Genomic DNA, 18,483 nt, shown 5'->3' with positions numbered 1-18,483 from the left:
ATTGCATAGAACCTTTTTGTAAAGCGTTATCAAAATTAATCAAAAAATGGCATAAGAGATGACGATGTCACCACTTTCTACAAGACATCAAAATAAATTTTTATATTATTTGCCTTTGACTATACAAACACTCATACTCATGCTAGATCTGTAACTTCCTGATTACCAAACACATAATTTTTGACATTCAAATCAAGTATATTTTTACAATTCTGACAACATGACAGTTTTTGGTTGTTCCTGTTTTGTTCAAATCACTCACTCTGAGGCACTGAAATCGCTGGGCCTTTTGGATCATCAAAGCGGTCCATGGTGCGAAGCTGCATGATCATGTGCAGGCCATAGGTAAGAATGAGCACCATGAGTAGAGAGGTCAGCAGGCCCATCCAAATCCCAGGAGTGAAGAATCCTGCACAGTCGCTGGCATACGAGAAGTCTCCACCAGTAACGTTAAAGCCTTGGATCTGTAAGAAAAATGATGCATCGTTCAGCTGCAGTATGTGGAGTTTTTGTGGTATACTCTGTTTAAATATATGACGCTGGACCATAAAACCAGCCTTAAGTAGCACGGGTATATTTGTAGCAATAGCCAAAAATGCATTGTATCTTGACCAATTATTTTTCTTTTAAGCCAGAAATCATTAGATATGAAGATATTTTGTAAATTTCCTACCATAAATAGATCAAAACCTAATTTCTGATTAGTAATATGCATTGCTAAGAACTTAATTTGGACAACTTTAAAGGAAATTCTCAATATTTTGATTCCCCCCCCACCCCTGTCTTAGATTCCAGACTTTCAAATAGTTGTATCTCAGCCAAATATTGTCCTATTCTAACAAACCATGCATCAATGGAAAGCTGAAATCGTATTCAGATGTATAAATCTCAGTTTTATAAAATGGACCCTTACAACTGGTTTTGTGGTCTAGGTCACATATGAGTTTTGTAAATGAGGCCGTCTCCAAAACCATATTTTGAAAATACCTGAAAATCAGTGAAGGACAGCTTCCATTGGGTAGCGTTGTCTGTGGCACTGCGAGGCACCAGCAGGGGGCTCTGAGTGCTGCTCACGCTCTGGCAATGGAAAGAATACTCTGCAGGAGAGTAGATCCCGCCACTGCCATTAAAGATGGCCCTCTGGCCGTCATACTCCAGCACCACCTGCTCCATCACCGACCAGTTGCGAGCAGATACGGGAAACAAGACCTTGCGCATAGAGAAACTTTGGAAAAGCATCACAAAATAATATTGTTACAATACATCACAGTGCAAAAATATAACAATGTATAGACCAATTCAGTGTTTGCAAACAGTGATGATGTTTTTTAGTAGGCGGAGCCTATCTGGTGTCAGAAAATTACCATTTTCAAGTAGCAGTCTAGGGAAGCCATGAAATAAAAGAATTAAAAAGGTTCATTTGAATTTATATTACAGCTGCAAATGATGTAACTGTGAGGTCTACCCCAAATTGATCTATAGTAGTCAACATTTGAAGTGGATCAAAAAAAGTTCAAAGTTGTCCTCAGACAAGAACGGGTATGGTTTTGTAAAGGTTTTCAATGCTCCACTTCAAATGTTGAATATACACTATTAGTTAAAGGTTTTTAATGTTTTTGACAAGTCACTTATGTGCTTCTTTGAAAATAAATAAAACTATAAAATTGTGACATAATAAAACAATATATATACTATTAGTTAAAGGTTTTAAATAATTAGTTTTTCTGTTTTTGAAAAGTTTTGTTCAACAAACCTGCATTAAAAAAAATACAATAAAAACAAAATGGTGAAATAATATAAAAAAATAAAAAAGTATATATATATGTATATATATACACACATACACACGCTACTGGTTAAAGTAATAAAACAATAAAACAGTAATTTGTGAAATATTATTTCAATGTAAAATAACTGTTTAACTGTTTTAAAAATGGAAATGTAATTATTTCCTATGACGGAAAGCTGAATTTTTATCATCATTACTCCAGTCTTCAGTGTCAAATGTCAATTATTCTAATATGCTGATTTATTATCAGTGTTGAAAACAGTTGTGCCGCTTAATATTTTGTTTATATTTTAAACCTGTGATGCTTTTTTCTCAGGATTCTTTAACAAAAAGTTAAAAAGAACAGCATTTAATTCAAATAGAATTTTTTGTAACAATATAAAATACCATTTAAAAGTTTGTGGGTTTTTTCTCTTTTTTTAAGAAAATTAATACTTTTATTCACCAAGGATGTTAAATTGGTAAAAAGTAATAGCAAAGGCTTATATTGTTAGAAACTATTTCTATTTTTAATAAATGCTGTTCTTTGATGCTGTCCTGAAAAAAAGAATCACGGTTCCAAAAATAATGATTAAACAGCACAACTGTTTTCAACATTGTAAATAAAAGTAATAAATCAGTGTCACATGATCCCTTGGAAATTATTTTAATATGCTGAAGACAACATTTTACAAATACTACAGTTTTTTCTGTATTTTTGATCAAGTAAATGCAGCCTTCATGAGCAGAAAAGAACTCTTTAAAAAAATATTAAAAATCTTACTGATCCCAAACTTTTGTAGTGTACATTTTTAAAAATAAGGTTTATAATAATAATTATTTTTTATAAGTATTGTATAGTGAGATCAGTATTGTGTATTATCCCGAATCGTGACATACGAGTAATGTCTCACCCTTAGTAAAAACCTTGTATAATTTAGTTTTTTTCTTCCTTCATATCAACAATTGCAGTAAATCCTGTTAATTAAAATCACAATTAATACATATCAATGACAGATTGTGTGTTGAATACTCACATAAGCCGGAGGGACTGCAAACCCAGAACGTTGTTGTAATTAAGAACAAGTCTGAAAAATGAAACATTTGATACTTTTAAGAGAAAAGCATTGAAATTAAATGTATACTGGTTTCTGCTAGATTATGTTCTGACCTTGACAGTGTTTCATTGCAAACTGAACCAGCTGTGACTTCAGCAGAACCATTAAAAATGTCTCTTGCCAGATCAGCTTCCTGATCAGCATAACTGGCAATGAGAGTGTCGGCCCACAGCAGGATGCAAGGCCCCTCTGTGCCGTTGAAGACGAGTGGAGGTTTCACAGACGGCTGTGGTGGTGCCTGAAGTAGCGATCGGCCCACAGAATGCCCTGCCATTACTGGGGTCTCCTCAATGACCTACAAAAGAAGGATAAATGTGACCCTGGACCACAAAACCAGCTTTAAGTAGCACGGGTATATTTGTAGCAAGAGCCAAAAATACATTGTATGAGTCAAAATGATAGATTTTTCTTTAATGACAAAAATCATTAGGAAATTAAGAAAAGATCATAAACATATTTTATACATTTCCTACCGTAAGTATATATAAAAAAAAACATACATCAATGGAAAGTGTATTTATTCTTTCATATGATATATAAATCTCAATTTTAAAAAATTAACCCTCATCACTGGTTTGGTGGTCCAGGGTCACAAATGACAAAAGTCATTGTTATTTTGTCTTTCATTAAAGCTGTTGTGAATTTATCATGTCAAATGAAGAGGCACATAATGTGAGAGAACAGTGCTGTACACACTAACTTTGTCCTTGTGATTTTTGCATCTGTGAAACGGATAAATGTAAATGTAAGGTAAATGTGAAGACTTACTCTAGAGGGCTTTAAGCCGGTGTATACAGCAGTGTAAGGCACATCCTGAGATTTGAACATGTTGAGGACCTCTCCGATGATCGCATCTAATCAGAAAAGAAATCTTACATACTATGGTATAGTACGATGCTGACAAACACACGGCATAAAGTTCAAAGTTATATTAAAATAATTACCAAACCTGATCAAGAAAAGTAACTACTCACCATTTTTCAAAAGCAGTTCCTTTGTCTGATGCCTGACATTCAAACAAAGCAAAAACAGTGTTATTTTTTCATTATTTATATACCTTTATAGTATCTATTAACATTTAAATTGTAATTTTGTTGTGCACTTTTGTTATTAACACAAGTTTTTTTTTAAGCTCTCAGTTCTTTATTAAGAATTTTTGTACTTCAACTAACTTATTTTATTTAAGTTGGGGCCAAAGAAATATTTCAAATTTCCATTTAAGTTTTTTATGTTTCAGTTTTCCTCTAATATTTACACTTTGTTAAAACCTAAGAATCCTTTAGGTAAAATAATATCAACAATACAAACAGAAAAAAAGGAAGCTAACATTTTAACATTATTACTGAAATTCAAAGTGCCTTGCAAAAACATTCAGACATTAAAGGAGAAGTTCACTTCCAGAACAAAAATGTTCAGATAATTTACTCACCCCTTTGTCATCCAAGATGTTCATGTTTTTCTTACTTCAGTCGTAAAGAAATTGTTTTTTCGAGGCAAACAATTTAGGATTTTTTACTTTGTAAAGTGGACTTCTATGGTGCCCACGAGTTTAAACTTCCAAAATGCAGTTTAAATGCAGCTACAAAGGGCTCAAAGAGCATACTTTTTAACCTCAAATGCTCATCTTGTCTAGCTCTGCGTCAACTCTGCATGCATTTTGGGTCAATACAATTAGGGTATGTCAAAAAATCGAATTTTCTCGTCCAACATCAAAATCGCAGCAGAAGTACCAACTCAGTGTTTACAAAGTAAATGTGCAATGAGGGACAAACACCCTTTACAAAAAATGGTCATTTTTGATTCATTTTTTGGTTGATTTTGAAGTTGGAGGAGAAAATGAGATGGGAGTTTTTCAACATACGCTACCTATCATGAACTGGAATACATAGTTCACTTAGAGCTAGACAAGACGAGCTTTTGAGGTTAAAAAGTATATAAACTGTCAATTTTTTTTTTTTTTTTTTTTTTTAGAAAATAACCTACCGTTTCGCTAGATAAGGCCATTCTTCCTCGGCAAGGATCGTTTAGAGCCCTTTGGAGCTGCATTTAAACTGCTTTTTGGAAGTTTAAACTCAGGAACACCATAGAAGTCCATTATATGGAGAACATTCCTGAATTTTTTTCTTTATGACTGAAGAAAGAAAGACATGAACATCTTGGATGACAAAGGGGTAAGTAAATGTGTAAATCTTTGTTCTGGAGGTGAACTTCTCCTTTAACCAGTTTCTGCATTTTACTTAAATATTAAGCTCCGTTTGTTTTATCACAAAGCTCTGAAACACAATCAATCATTTTGGCATGACTTTGTTTAATATTAAAATGTATTCTTTGAAAAAGCTGTAAATGCTATATTTTAGTCCCTGTGTTGCAGAAAGTTATCCAGATGAATAGAATGAAAGAGCTTAAAATTAATATCTGAACACTTTTGTAAGATAAAAGATAAAAATAAATAACATTATAGAACATCTTACCCCGCAGTGTAAGGGAGACGAACGGCCAGAAGTGAAGGCTGTGCGGTGTTCAGCTTGATTTCCTTCAGGGTGCTGGGGTCGATGTGGACTGCTGGGATACCCAGCTCTCCCTGGAAGAGTTCCAGGATGGAATGTGATGCAGACCAGTCCAGGGCTGGCAGCACTAGGGGACTGGAGGACGTCTGAAGTGCTGACTTGAATACCAAGAGAGAAATGTTGACAAGAATGTTGAGAGAAATCTAGTTGTGCTATCCCTCCAGCATTAAAAAAAAAGAGAGAGAGATAGAGAGCACACTCACCTCTACATTCGAAAAGGCACTGTCTTGCTTGTTGCCAAACACTCCACCATACAAAGTGAAGTCTTCCATACTTAGCTATAAAGTGGAAAGAGCAGACAAAAACTTTTATAGTAATTATTTTAGTATCACTGAGACACTATTTTAGTTTTTGTTTTATTTTTATATTTTCTGTTTTCATTTTATTTTTATTTAAAGCTTTAATATTTATTTTTGGGTGAACTATCCCTTTAATATCTACCAATCACACATGTTAGTCAATATTTCACATCTCTGATGTTTAATATTGCAATAAAGCAAAAGAAAGCATGTCATTTCAGTTTGCAGATGAGCAAAACTGTACTGGGGTAATGAAATAGTGGTATGTCCAAGGGAAGATGGATGAGGAAGTAAGACTGTGGCTCAAAGTCACACTATACTGACAAGTCCAGTAACTACGAGTAAAAATATCAGTGTAAGAGGAGGAAACTATTTCACTAATAGTTCCACATTGTAAAATACATTCCTACTGCATTGTAAAGGTTTTCACCAATGTTTTTCATTTAGGGACAATGTGTGGAATTGATTTTAAAGGGCATAATTACCTTTACAAGCATGTTTTTTTTTTTCTAACATTAACATAGTTTCACATATTTTAACAATTAATATAGTCACATAACTAGATAAAATAGTATAATAAGACTAATCAAATGTCCTAAAGACTAGATGTAAGCCTGGACCAGCAGTAGCTTGAGAAGCACAGTTATATTTGTAGCAAAAGCCAAAAATTATTTAAAATTATCCATTTTTCTTTTAAGCCAAAAATCTTTATTTTAGAATATTAATTAAAGATCACGTTCCATTAAGATATTTTGTAAATTTCATACCGTAAATATTTTAAAACTTAATTTTTGATTAGTAATATGCATTGCTAAGAACTTCATTTGGACTTTAATGGTGATTTTCTCAACATTTTGATTTTTTTTCACCCTCAGATTCCAGATTTTTTAATATCTGTATCTCAGCCAAATTGTCCTATCCCAACAAACCATACATCCATGGAAAGCTTATTAAAAATACCCTTATGACTGGTTTTGTGGTCGAGGGTCACATATAGCAGATAAAAACACAAGAAAGGACTATTTACCCCACATTTTAAACAAACTGGGCATTTTACCTTGTCCTGTAGGAAGATCAGCACATTATGTGGAGCAATGGAGAAGGCAGATTTCATATAAGACGCCAGCTGCCCACCGGATACTGTCTGACCAGCTGTTGGTTGGGCAAGATGTGGCATGCTGGACCTGTATTGACAAAAATATCATTCAGTTTGCAACCATCCTTAACAGAATCAGGCTGACTTGAAACCTCTACCAAACGCTATCCAATGTCACTCTTAGCTGATTTAGCTACCTAAACATAGCCTATATACCAAAAGCACAGTAGTGTTCTGGAGTTTCTATACAAATCAATATAAAAACAATATCAAATAAACAACGTGTGACGTACCCATCACTGGTCCACATGAGCAGAGGCACTTGAGCATAACAGCTATAAATCGAACAGATAAATAATAAAACCGAGGTGAAGGCCATTGTTGAGAGACTACTCCGCCGCATTCCTACTTCCGTCATTCTGCAGGAGAGTCACGTGAATGGCAGAGAGCTGATGATCATGTGACGGCTTTTTTTCCTCAATCATGTGATTCTCTTCTGACTCGATTCGTTCACGTCTCCTGAGCGCACTGCGCAGGCGCGGGATGCAGCGTCTCAACGCTGAACATCATAAAATAAACATTTGCATTATTTGCTGGCAAGCAAGAAAATGAGAATTTCAGGATTCTTTGATGAATAGAAAAATAAAGGATGCTTTAAATTGATTAAAAGTGATAAAGACATTCATAACGTTAAAGATTTCAATTTCAGATAAATGCTGTTCTTCTGAACATTTTATTCATCAAAGAAACTGAAAAAATCTAATTCAGCAAATCAGAATAGCCTATTAGAATGATTTCAGAAGGATCACGCTAAAAAAATCAGCTTTAGAAGCTTTAAAATATATTCAAATAGAAAGCAGTTATTTTAAATAGTAAAAATATATCACAATATTACTGCTTTAGCTGTATATTTTGCATCAAATAAATGCAGGCTTGGTGAGCAGAAGATACTTCTTTAAAAACCATTAAAAATCTTACTGTTCAAAAACTTTTGATTCATAGTGTATAGATCTATCTATCTATCTATATATGGTCCATAGCACTGTAAAATACATTGTTACCACAGGGGTCACATTTTAAACTAATAAAGGTACTTGCATTATCGTGTAGAAACAGAAATGTATTTTAATTTCAAATTCAGTTTAAGAATTTAACTCTCGTTTGTCTCCTTTATGTAGCCTATATGCACAATCATCAGTTCTCGCAACTACTTGCAAAAATATAATTAATAACGAACTTTGTTTTGTAAGCCTACATAGAGATAATCCGTTTTTTAATACTCAACGTAAAGTTAGCATTTACGACGTACAGAGAACAGTGCATGACGCTGTAATTTCATGACCACTTTATTGGGTTTAAATATTGACAGACAGACTCTGTATGTCATTTTAATCAAGGCTTGTTTTAATTACTAACATCACATATTATTATGTGCATGTTGACGTATTAGTAGACAAACACTAAACATCTCTTATCTTAATCATCACCACGTTAATTCACGCATTATTTAGAGAGGCTTCATCCAGTGTTGTCGGCGGAGGGATATCTGGTACTGTGACTGCGCCCTGTGCCATTCAGCTGTAAGATGGGGAAATGAAAGTATCACCGAGGGTATTCGAATGTTTCCAATAAGATTACCCAGGATATGAATGATCGTTGATATTATTAAAGCATCTATATTTACGGCTGAATTGTAATTCTGGGATGATGACATTCGTAGCAATGTTGATCATCTCCGGTTAGCGAGGTGCACTATATTATTTCGCGAATGTCTCCGCACCGCTGGAGCTCGTGTTGCGGTTAGGGCCATCTTTGGTTGTTCTCGCCGGTCGCACCACAGTCAGTGATCAATTGTGATACGTATCAAATTATTTGAGCGATAATTGTTTGCAAAGAGGGCGTTTTTGCCGCTGATAGGACAACCGACTGATTCTGCATAGGTATTTTGTTGCATCAACAGCGTTTTCCAGTTTTTTTTGCAGCGGAAATTTGGCTGGAGACGGGATCCACTGTAACTTAATTCAACATGGATGAGGAATATGATGTTATCGTATTGGGCACCGGACTCACAGTGAGTAACGCATTCGGGTCACTGAGGACTCGCTCGCTTGGGAAACAGATTAAGATATTGCCGATGGATCCTCCGATGCTAATAAATGTTTCTGGGAACAAAGATGCTTTGCGTTAGATTGAACCCGAGGGCCTATTGCTGACGCATCCTTTGGACCAATACTGTATGTGTGTCTAGTGAGCCAGCATTTCTCGCAATTTCTGCCTGAATGCGAGTGCAATCCATCCCAAATCCACCTTCCCCTGAATTTTCAAAGCCGTTGAGGCTGCATCATTATGTTGACATGAAAGCGGTTATTAAAAAGTAATGAATGATTCTTCTCTCAGTGTCTGGTTCTAAGGAGTGGCATCAGGTATCCCGTTTGCCCGTGCGTCGAAATAGGGGAAATATAGGTTTTCATTGCTGATATTTTGGCTTTAAGGCTTTGCCAACGTAAAAGCTGTATTATTCCTAAGTGATGTTAGTTCATTGTTCGCCTGCAATTCTGGATTTAATGGTTTTTATTTGTGTTATTGTTATAATCTAAAGAGCCCAATTTAACCAACGTGGGAGCTTGACATTGCATAAATGCGTGCAAAATCAGTATTGTTGATAATAATAATAACAACAAAAACGTAAAAAGCAGAAGTGTTTTTATTCTATTTTCCTGATGGAGGATAGTGGCTGATCTGGGCTGCGGCTCATAATGTGGGCTGGGTGTAGCGATGTCCGATTCGTGAACGAATTGTTCTTGGGAGTCGAATCTTTTCAGTGAATCGATCTGAGCGGCTCTTTAAAATCCGAATACCAGAAATGTATGCTGTTTGTATTTAAATGTATTTACGACTTGATTACATGGACGTTTTAACACACAAACAGTAAAACGTGTAAACACTTTATAATAATTCTGGTATTGTTTGATGTAACTGTAAATTGTATTTAAGTTCTAAATGATTACTTTTAATGTCATGGCTGTAGCAAACGGAATTGGAACACACAAATGTACAATAAACACAGATTAAAAAAACATTAAATAGGCCACGCTACGATGTCAGATTGACGTAGACGTAGATATTTCGAAGCGCTTCATTACAATGAGAACTGTTCGAAGGAACCGATTCGCGGAAATGATTCGGACTTTCCATCACTAGTTGGGTGGGGTGACTCGCATCCATCCCAGTGTTTAACACGGAAGTAAAGGCAATGGATAGATACCCGCTGCCCTGTCAACAGATGAACCGAAAAAATAGAAATATATATCCATGACAGATTATGTATAGAACTAAATAATGTTTGTTTGTGTAGGAATGTATTCTTTCTGGGATCATGTCTGTGAATGGGAAAAAAGTTTTGCATATGGACAGAAATCCATACTACGGTGGGGAAAGTTCCTCCATCACACCCCTGGAGGAGGTGAGGATGCTTCGCATTTACCACTGTTAATACTCCATTCTTGTGTCTGTTTGATATTACACATTTACTATAATTGTATAATTGCAAAAATACATGTCACTATGTATTTTAACAAACGAATAATTTATTTTAATATCAATGTTTATAATAATATAAAATACACTTTAAAAAAAATGCTTTTCTTTCAGCTCTATAAGAGATTTGGGATTTCAGACAGCCCTCCAGAGTCAATGGGACGGGGAAGAGACTGGAACGTGGATCTTATTCCTAAATTCTTAATGGCCAATGGTAAAAATACTCAAGTAACATGATTTTTGGTGTGATAATATTGTTTTCGGATTAGATTCGATTAAAGGCAGAATATGTAAGATCTTTTGATTAAAATAGTCACAAACCACTAGAACAGTGTTATATATTTTGCTGACTTGTGTACTTACATCATCCCAAATGTTTCGAAGAATGTTAAAATCCAGAGAAATAAGCAATTTTAACTAGTGAAACGGACCATATCCTTGCGTTGCCTGCCAACACCCCTGATTTCAGGTTTTATTTTGTAGAAAACATCAACTCCAAAGACATTTTAATATGTGATACATTTTATTAGACAAGTACCAAATGCTCAGAGTAGCATTATAACATAACTTTCAACACACTCAAATGTAACTAGTATGTTAAAACAGCGCTGCTTTTTCATTTTTTTTAGCATGACCGGAAGAAGTGGAAGCAGTCAACTATAGCATAATAAAAGCTCAGCTGTTTTCAAACATGCGCTCGTTCTTCATTAGCACTCGCTCCATCTTCCTCGTTTCGCTTCCACAACTTTTCAGCCCCACCCTGCTTCATATTACAGTGACCGTAATAAGTCCTTTATACATTAGCTCATCCATGGACATGATTTCTGCCTGAGTCCCGTCAGATTGCATTGGCTGTGGGGATGAAGACAACCACTCCCATGATTCCACACTCAATCACGACGTCATCAAACTATGCCTTTGTTTCTCTATTTGTTTTGAAAATGCGCCCTCTAGCAGCAGAAGCTTACATATTGTGCCTTTAATTCATGCAAGTCTGTAATTTTTTATAATATTCAGAACAATGATGTACCACTGCTCTTTGTCATTATCTTCCTCAAGGTCAGTTAGTTAAGATGCTTCTATACACTGAAGTCACCAGATACCTTGACTTCAAAGTGGTTGAGGGAAGCTTTGTGTATAAAGGAGGAAAAATCTACAAAGTGCCCTCTACTGAGACAGAGGCACTGGCTTCAAGTAAGTCCGAATTAGAATTAAATCAATAATACAATTTTTGATCATAAAAATGCTGATTCATTTACCTGACATGTGACTTGTGTTGCTTAGACCTAATGGGAATGTTTGAGAAGAGACGTTTCCGCAAGTTCCTCGTTTTTGTGGCCAACTTTGACGAGAATGACCCCAAGACCTTTGAGGGCGTCGATCCCAAACTCACAACAATGGGAGACGTGTACAAGAAGTTTGATTTAGGACAGGACGTCGTCGACTTCACGGGACATGCCCTGGCCCTCTACAGGACAGATGAGTAGGTGTCACTGGTGAGAAGAAATTATGAGAAGAAATTCTTTTGAATTGGTGATAAATGCACTGAACTCTATTGAATTCTTCCTTAGTTACCTTGAGCAGCCGTGTCTGGAGACCATCAATAGGATCAAGCTCTACAGCGAGTCTCTGGCGCGCTACGGGAAGAGCCCATACCTCTACCCTCTGTACGGATTAGGGGAGCTTCCTCAAGGGTTTGCTAGGTCAGTCGCTCCTCCCATCTGATCATTTTAGTTATCATGTGTTGAGCGTCATTGTGAAGTCCTTGTGTTATATATATGGTTGAACTTACAGGTTAAGTGCAATTTATGGAGGAACCTACATGCTGAACAAACCAGTGGACGAGATCGTGATGGAGGGAGGACATGTGGTGGGCGTGAAATCGGAGGGAGAGGTAAATTCTTCGGATGAGTGTTGTTGCCGTGGGATATAACTCAAAATCAGTCGTCAATCAGGCTCAGTCATCCTGCTTTTTTTTAGGTTGCCCGCTGCAAGCAGCTCATCTGTGACCCTAGCTACATCCCGGACCGCGTGCACAAAGTCGGTCAGGTGATCCGGGTCATCTGCGTCCTCAGCCATCCCATTAAAAACACTAATGATGCCAATTCCTGCCAGATCATCATCCCTCAGAATCAGGTTAACCGCAAATCAGGTTGGTGACAATATATCAACTTTGGAATATTTGCAGAGAAACATTTGCACTAGAACTGTGTGTGTCAGTACTTGTGTGTAGTGTCCACTAGATGGCGCTGCTTTCATTTAAAAAACGAGCTGAGCTGAGTGGCAAAAGTGAGGTAATGAGAATTTCATGCACATTTTGTTGATGTTTGCCTGCAGATATCTATGTTTGCATGATCTCCTATGCTCATAATGTGGCGGCTCAGGGGAAATACATCGCCATTGCAAGCACCACTGTGGAAACCTCTGATCCTGAAGCTGAAATCGAACCTGCTCTGGAACTCCTCGAGCCTATTGACCAAAAGTCAGTTTACTCTTTTTGTCTGTGCTTTCTATACCTTATTTGGCTTTTAGTGAAGAACTTTAATAATGTTAATATCAAGTAACATGGTTTAGAAAAATGTAACCATTTAGTATTAGTATATTTAAAAAAATATACACTAAATTCATGGAGCACAGCTAAATGTTGTACTAAACACACATATCATACTACATGACTGCAATTTTTTTATATTTTGTCAATTTTACAGGTTTGTGGCCATCAGTGACATGTATGAACCCACAGATGATGGTACAGAGAGCCAGGTATACTATTTAAATATTATTTATCTACTACTGTAGTGTTTATTATTTTGAATTTGTTATATTTTCATGCAGTTTTAGTATTTATAGTTTAGTGATTATAGTATAAACTTTTATTTCAAGTATATTTAATTTTTTTTTTTTTTCACTCGACGGAAATTATTTTAACACTTTCATTTAAAAATATTTATTATATCTTTCATTTATTTTTATTTCAGTTTAGAAATGATAGTATTTCACCCTAAACTATTATTTCATTTCGTTTACAAGGAAACATTTCTAATTTTCATTTAAGCTGAAATAATATTAAACATAAGCATAAGATAAAAGACTTCGACCCAATAAGTATACTTTTATTTAATATTATTTCAACTTTATTTCAATTAATGAAAATTATTTTAATAGTTTTAATTTTTAAACGTATATATGTATATATATAGCTTTTTTTTTTTAGTTTGAGGTTTATAAATTATAGTGTTTCACCCTAAAATTGTATTTAATTTGTTTTCCAAGGTAATATTTCTAATTTTCAGTTAAGCTGAAATAATATTAAATATAAGCATTAGATAAAAGACTTCAACCCAATAAGTATATTTACATTGAGTATTATTTCAGCTTTATTTCAATTAATGAAAATTATTTTAATAGTTTCATTTTTAAATATTTATATTTAGCTTTCTTTTTTTGTTTTAGGTAATAACTACACAGATTTAATATTATTTCAGATTTATTTAAATTAACGCAAATTACTTTATTCATTTAATTTTTTTTAAATATTTATATTTAGCTTTCATTTGTTTTTATTTCAGTTTTTGGTTTAATTTTTGTACTTCAATTTGTTTTATTTTGGATATTTTCTGAGGAAACATTTCTAATTTTCATTTAAGCTGAAATAATATTAAATATAAATATTAGATTTAAACTTAATAAGTGTACTTATAATTAAATTTATTTTAGCTTTATTTCAGTTAACGGAAATTATTTTAATAGTTTAATTTTTTAATATTTCTTTTTAGGTTTCATGTATTGTTATTTCAGTTAGTTTACAAAGCAAATTTGACATTTTTTATATAATCTGAAATAATATAAAATATAAGCTTTAGATAAAAGACTTAAACTTATTAAATATACTTATATTTAGTATTATTTCAGCTTTGTTTCAGGTAATGAGAATAATTTTAATAGTTACATTTTTTTATATTTATTTTAACTTTATTATTATTATTATTATTATTATTTTAGTTTTAGGTTTAAAAATTATATTATTTCACCCTAAACTTTCATTACATTTATTTTCAAAGAAAAAAAATTTAACTTTCATTTAAGATGAAATAATATTAAATATAAGCATTAGATAAAAGACTTTAACTTAATAAGTATATTTATATTCAATATTATTTCAGCTTTATTTTAATAGTATTTTAATAGTTTAATTTGTATTTCTATTTAGCTTTAATTTATGTTTACTTCAATTTATGGTTTAATTTTAGTAGTTCAACTTGATTTAATTTGGACAGTTTCGAAGGAAATGTTTTGAATTTTCATTTAAGCTGAAATAATATTAAATTTAAATATCCTTATTAAGTTAAAAGTCTTTTATCTAATGCTTATATTTAATATTATTTTAGCTTTATTTCAATTAACAAAAAGTATTTTAGTTGTTTAATTTGTAAGTATTTCTATTTAGCTTTAATTCATGTTTATTTCAGTTTAATTTTAGTACTTCAATCTGATTTATTTTGGACTGTTTCCAAGGAAATGTTTTAAATTTTCATTTAAGCTGAAATAATATTAAATATAAGCATTAGATAAAAGACTTAAACTTAATAAGTAAACTTGTGATTTTAATATTTTAATTATTTCTATTTAGCTTGAATTTATTTTTATTTCATTTTTAGGTTTAGAAATAGTGTTTCACCCTAAACTTTTATTTCATTTAGTTTGCAAGGAAAAGGAAATGTTTTAAATTTTCATTTAAGCTGAAATAATATTAAATATAAGCATTAGATAAAAGACTTAAACTTAATAAGTAAACTTGTGATTTTAATATTTTAATTATTTCTATTTAGCTTGAATTTATTTTTATTTCATTTTTAGGTTTAGAAATAGTGTTTCACCCTAAACTTTTATTTCATTTAGTTTGCAAGGAAACATTTCGAATTTTCATTTAAGCTGAAATAAGATTAAATATAAGCATTAGATAAAAGACTTAAACTTATTTAGTAAACTTATATTTAATATTATTTCAGCTTTATTTCAATTAACAAAAATTATTTGAATCGTTTAATTTAATAGTTTTAAATTTAATCGTTTTAAATGTAATTTAATTTAAAAATATTTCTATTTTTAAGTTTATAGTTTAATTTTACTACATCAACTTAGAAACATTTCTAATTTAAGTTTTTTTAAATTTAAAGTTTTTTTTATCCAATATATGTATATATATTAAAAAATTGTTTCCAAAAAATTTTTTCAAAATTTTTATATAAGCTATAATAATAAAAATAGTAAAATATAAGCTTTAGATAAAAGACTTAAACTTAATAAATATACTTATATTTTATATTATTATTATTTCAGCTTTGTAAATAATAATTTTAATAATAAATATTTTTTTTATATTTCTTTTTAACATTATTTTTATTTCTGCTATTAAACTAGCAACAACTAGTTTAATAGCATTAGTTAACAATAACAACAGACTTCACAGTAATTTCTTTCAGTAAGGGCTTCTGCTGGGCTTCAATCCCGAACATAACCACTTTTTTTCGTTGTCATTTTTCCAGGTTTTTGCATCACGGTCCTACGATGCCACCACTCATTTCGAAACAACTTGCAACGACATCAAGGACATCTACAAGCGCATGACAGGCAGTGACTTCGACTTTGAGAACATGAAGCGTAAACAGAACGACGTCTTTGGCGAGGACGAGCAGTGAGGGGTGGAGAAGCGGCGGAGGAGTGGAGAGGCAATGATCAGACGGAGTAAGAGAGATGAGGCGGGCTGAACGACATTTACCACGCTGGGTTCAGAGAGGTTTACACAGAATCGACAATGCCGTAAATCTCTTTCAACCGGCCTTATCTTTCCCAGCGTGCCCCTTGCTCATTGTCTCCACACCCCTCCCGTGTCTCTGTTCAGATACTTACAGTTCAGCACACAGACACACAGACGCTCTATCGCTCACATTCCACAACTCTGCACTACAAAGTGGGCTCACACCAACATGCTATTTTAGATTCGTACACAAGCAGTATGCATCGTTTGCGCAAAATATCCTGTTGAAGTGAAACACGTGTCTTTCTGTTCTATGAATATCGTCCCTTACATGTGAACGATTCCGAAAATACCGAAGGAGATTTAAAACCATTTCTCATCAACTTTCGTGAAGTATCCCCGACTGACTGTTAGTTTAGCATACTGTCGTCACTTTGACATTTAACAGCTTCATGTGAACAGCAGCCTTCCTGTACTTTAGGAAAGTGTCACTGACAAACATATTAAACACTTTCCATTTAACACTACAGTTTGACACTTTGAAAAGGATGTAATATGATATTGATAATACTTAAAACACAAAAATTTGCTAGATCTGACACTTTGACACTCTCATATCATTCCATTTCCTATTCTGCTCGACCACTCACTGGTCTTTAAAGTTATTTAATTCTTTTTTATTATTATTAATATTATTATTGGTGGATTTTTGACTCAACTAAATTGAATGAGATGTATAATATGCAGTATAGAAGTGAACTGTAAGCCATTAACTTGTAGCTAACTTAAAAACATCACGATTTCTAATGACCTTATTCTACATTCCTCACCCTCCTGCTATCATTCATTTTGTTTGTAGTGAAGCCGATACACTGTACGTACAGCTGTTATCGAATGCGAATGCAAAAAAGCATAACAAATCAATCGCTTAGTCTGTTACGGGAAATGAGTCTTAATAAGAATGTGGAAGCAATTTTAACTCCCACAGCTGCAGAAGTAAACGATAATGTGAATTTAATGAGTATCAGATCCTTTGGTATTTGATAGTAGCCATATCCGTTGATGTTCTGGCTTTTGTAAACCAGGCTGACTGCAGTCTACTAAATACACACATGCTCTCTAACTTTGAATTGTGATGAACACTATGCCTCTCCCTGTGTACTGTAAAGATTTTCACTGCATCATGCAATCAGCATCTTTAATATCTATTTGTAGAAACCACAAGAGTCATTTTCACTATCTCTAATCATGCTTGTTTTTGTTTTCAAATGATTTGAATTGCCATCAATAGTTATAGTAGATGCTAGTCTGGACCAGATGATAACGGTGTGCTGTTTGAATTCTCACTGTATAGCTTTCGGTGTAGACTATACGAGCATTGTCATGTTTTCCATACTCGCCTTTGCTGAGAAACAAGCCTTTGACTGTAGTTTTTTTCTCCCCCCTTGTTTATTTTGAATGGAAAACAAGTGTGAGTTTCATTACTTTCTTGAATTGTATTGGGCCAAAGTCACTTATGGCCTTATAGATTCACATAGAAGCATACAGTTCTTGAACTCTCTTCCTTAGTGCACAAATTAGATTGTGAATTAATGATAACTGGAATCAAATAGATTTTACGCTGCATTGCTATATTTGTTATCTTTTGCACCTCTCCAGCATATTGTCGCATATGTTTGGATTAACTGTTTTGTACTGTATTTATTTTCGTTTTGTCTTTCGTTTTCAATGTTGAAACAACTAAACATCTTTAAAAAAAACTGACACACAAACTCGACAATTTTAAGTTGTGAATTTCATCTCGTGTTTGAGCAGTCTTGTGCAACAAAAATAAATATGAATAAAATGAAACTCAATCTTTCTTTGGTTTTGGATTGGTTTGGATTTCCTTTCCTAACAAGGCAAAGTAAAACATTCAATACTCATTACTAGTATATACAATATTATATAGTCACTTTACACAGTTCTCGTATTATATTATTTTAAATTAAGGCATATATATATATATATATATATATATACACACACACACACACTATCAGTCAAAAGTTTTTGAACAGTAAGATTTTTTATGTACTTAAAAATGTCTCTTCTGCTCACCAAGCCTGCATTTATTTGATCCAAAGTACAGCAAAAAACAGTACAATTTTGAAATATTTTTACTATTTAAAATACCTGTTTTCTTTTTAAATATATTTTAAAATGTAATTTATTGCTTTGATTTCGCAGCTGAATTTTTAGTATCATTACTCCAGTCGCATGATCCTTCAGAAATAATTCTAATATTCTAATAAGCTGCTCCAAAAAATTATCATTATGTTGAAAATGGCTGAGTAAAAT

General features: G+C 33.3%; 2 protein-coding genes across 2 annotated transcripts; one reads left to right on the top strand and one right to left on the bottom strand.

Moving 5' to 3' along the window:
• Nucleotides 1-128: 128 nt before the first annotated feature.
• Nucleotides 129-7,293, bottom strand: atp6ap1b (ATPase H+ transporting accessory protein 1b). Its single transcript, XM_073823380.1, has 10 exons — nucleotides 7,142-7,293; nucleotides 6,810-6,936; nucleotides 5,657-5,731; nucleotides 5,358-5,551; nucleotides 3,861-3,892; nucleotides 3,655-3,740; nucleotides 2,940-3,181; nucleotides 2,806-2,856; nucleotides 988-1,225; nucleotides 129-464 (listed from the first exon to the last, which is right to left on the bottom strand). Exons 1-10 carry the CDS (start codon nucleotides 7,264-7,266, stop codon nucleotides 255-257), a joined length of 1,380 nt encoding a protein of 459 aa, XP_073679481.1. The 5' UTR covers nucleotides 7,267-7,293; the 3' UTR covers nucleotides 129-254.
• A 1,341-nt stretch (nucleotides 7,294-8,634) lies between these two features.
• gdi1 (GDP dissociation inhibitor 1) lies at nucleotides 8,635-18,004 on the top strand. The gene is made up of 11 exons (XM_073822932.1): nucleotides 8,635-8,919; nucleotides 10,204-10,311; nucleotides 10,500-10,599; nucleotides 11,445-11,579; nucleotides 11,670-11,868; nucleotides 11,957-12,088; nucleotides 12,180-12,279; nucleotides 12,366-12,537; nucleotides 12,723-12,867; nucleotides 13,094-13,148; nucleotides 15,932-18,004. The coding sequence occupies exons 1-11, from the start codon at nucleotides 8,875-8,877 to the stop codon at nucleotides 16,082-16,084; spliced, it is 1,344 nt and encodes a 447-aa protein (XP_073679033.1). The 5' UTR covers nucleotides 8,635-8,874; the 3' UTR covers nucleotides 16,085-18,004.
• The last annotated feature ends 479 nt before the right edge of the window (nucleotides 18,005-18,483 follow it).

This window comes from Garra rufa, chromosome 18 (genome assembly GCF_049309525.1).
Source record: "Garra rufa chromosome 18, GarRuf1.0, whole genome shotgun sequence".
Taxonomy (NCBI): domain Eukaryota; kingdom Metazoa; phylum Chordata; class Actinopteri; order Cypriniformes; family Cyprinidae; genus Garra; species Garra rufa.
This window is presented reverse-complemented; position numbering and strand designations above follow the sequence as displayed.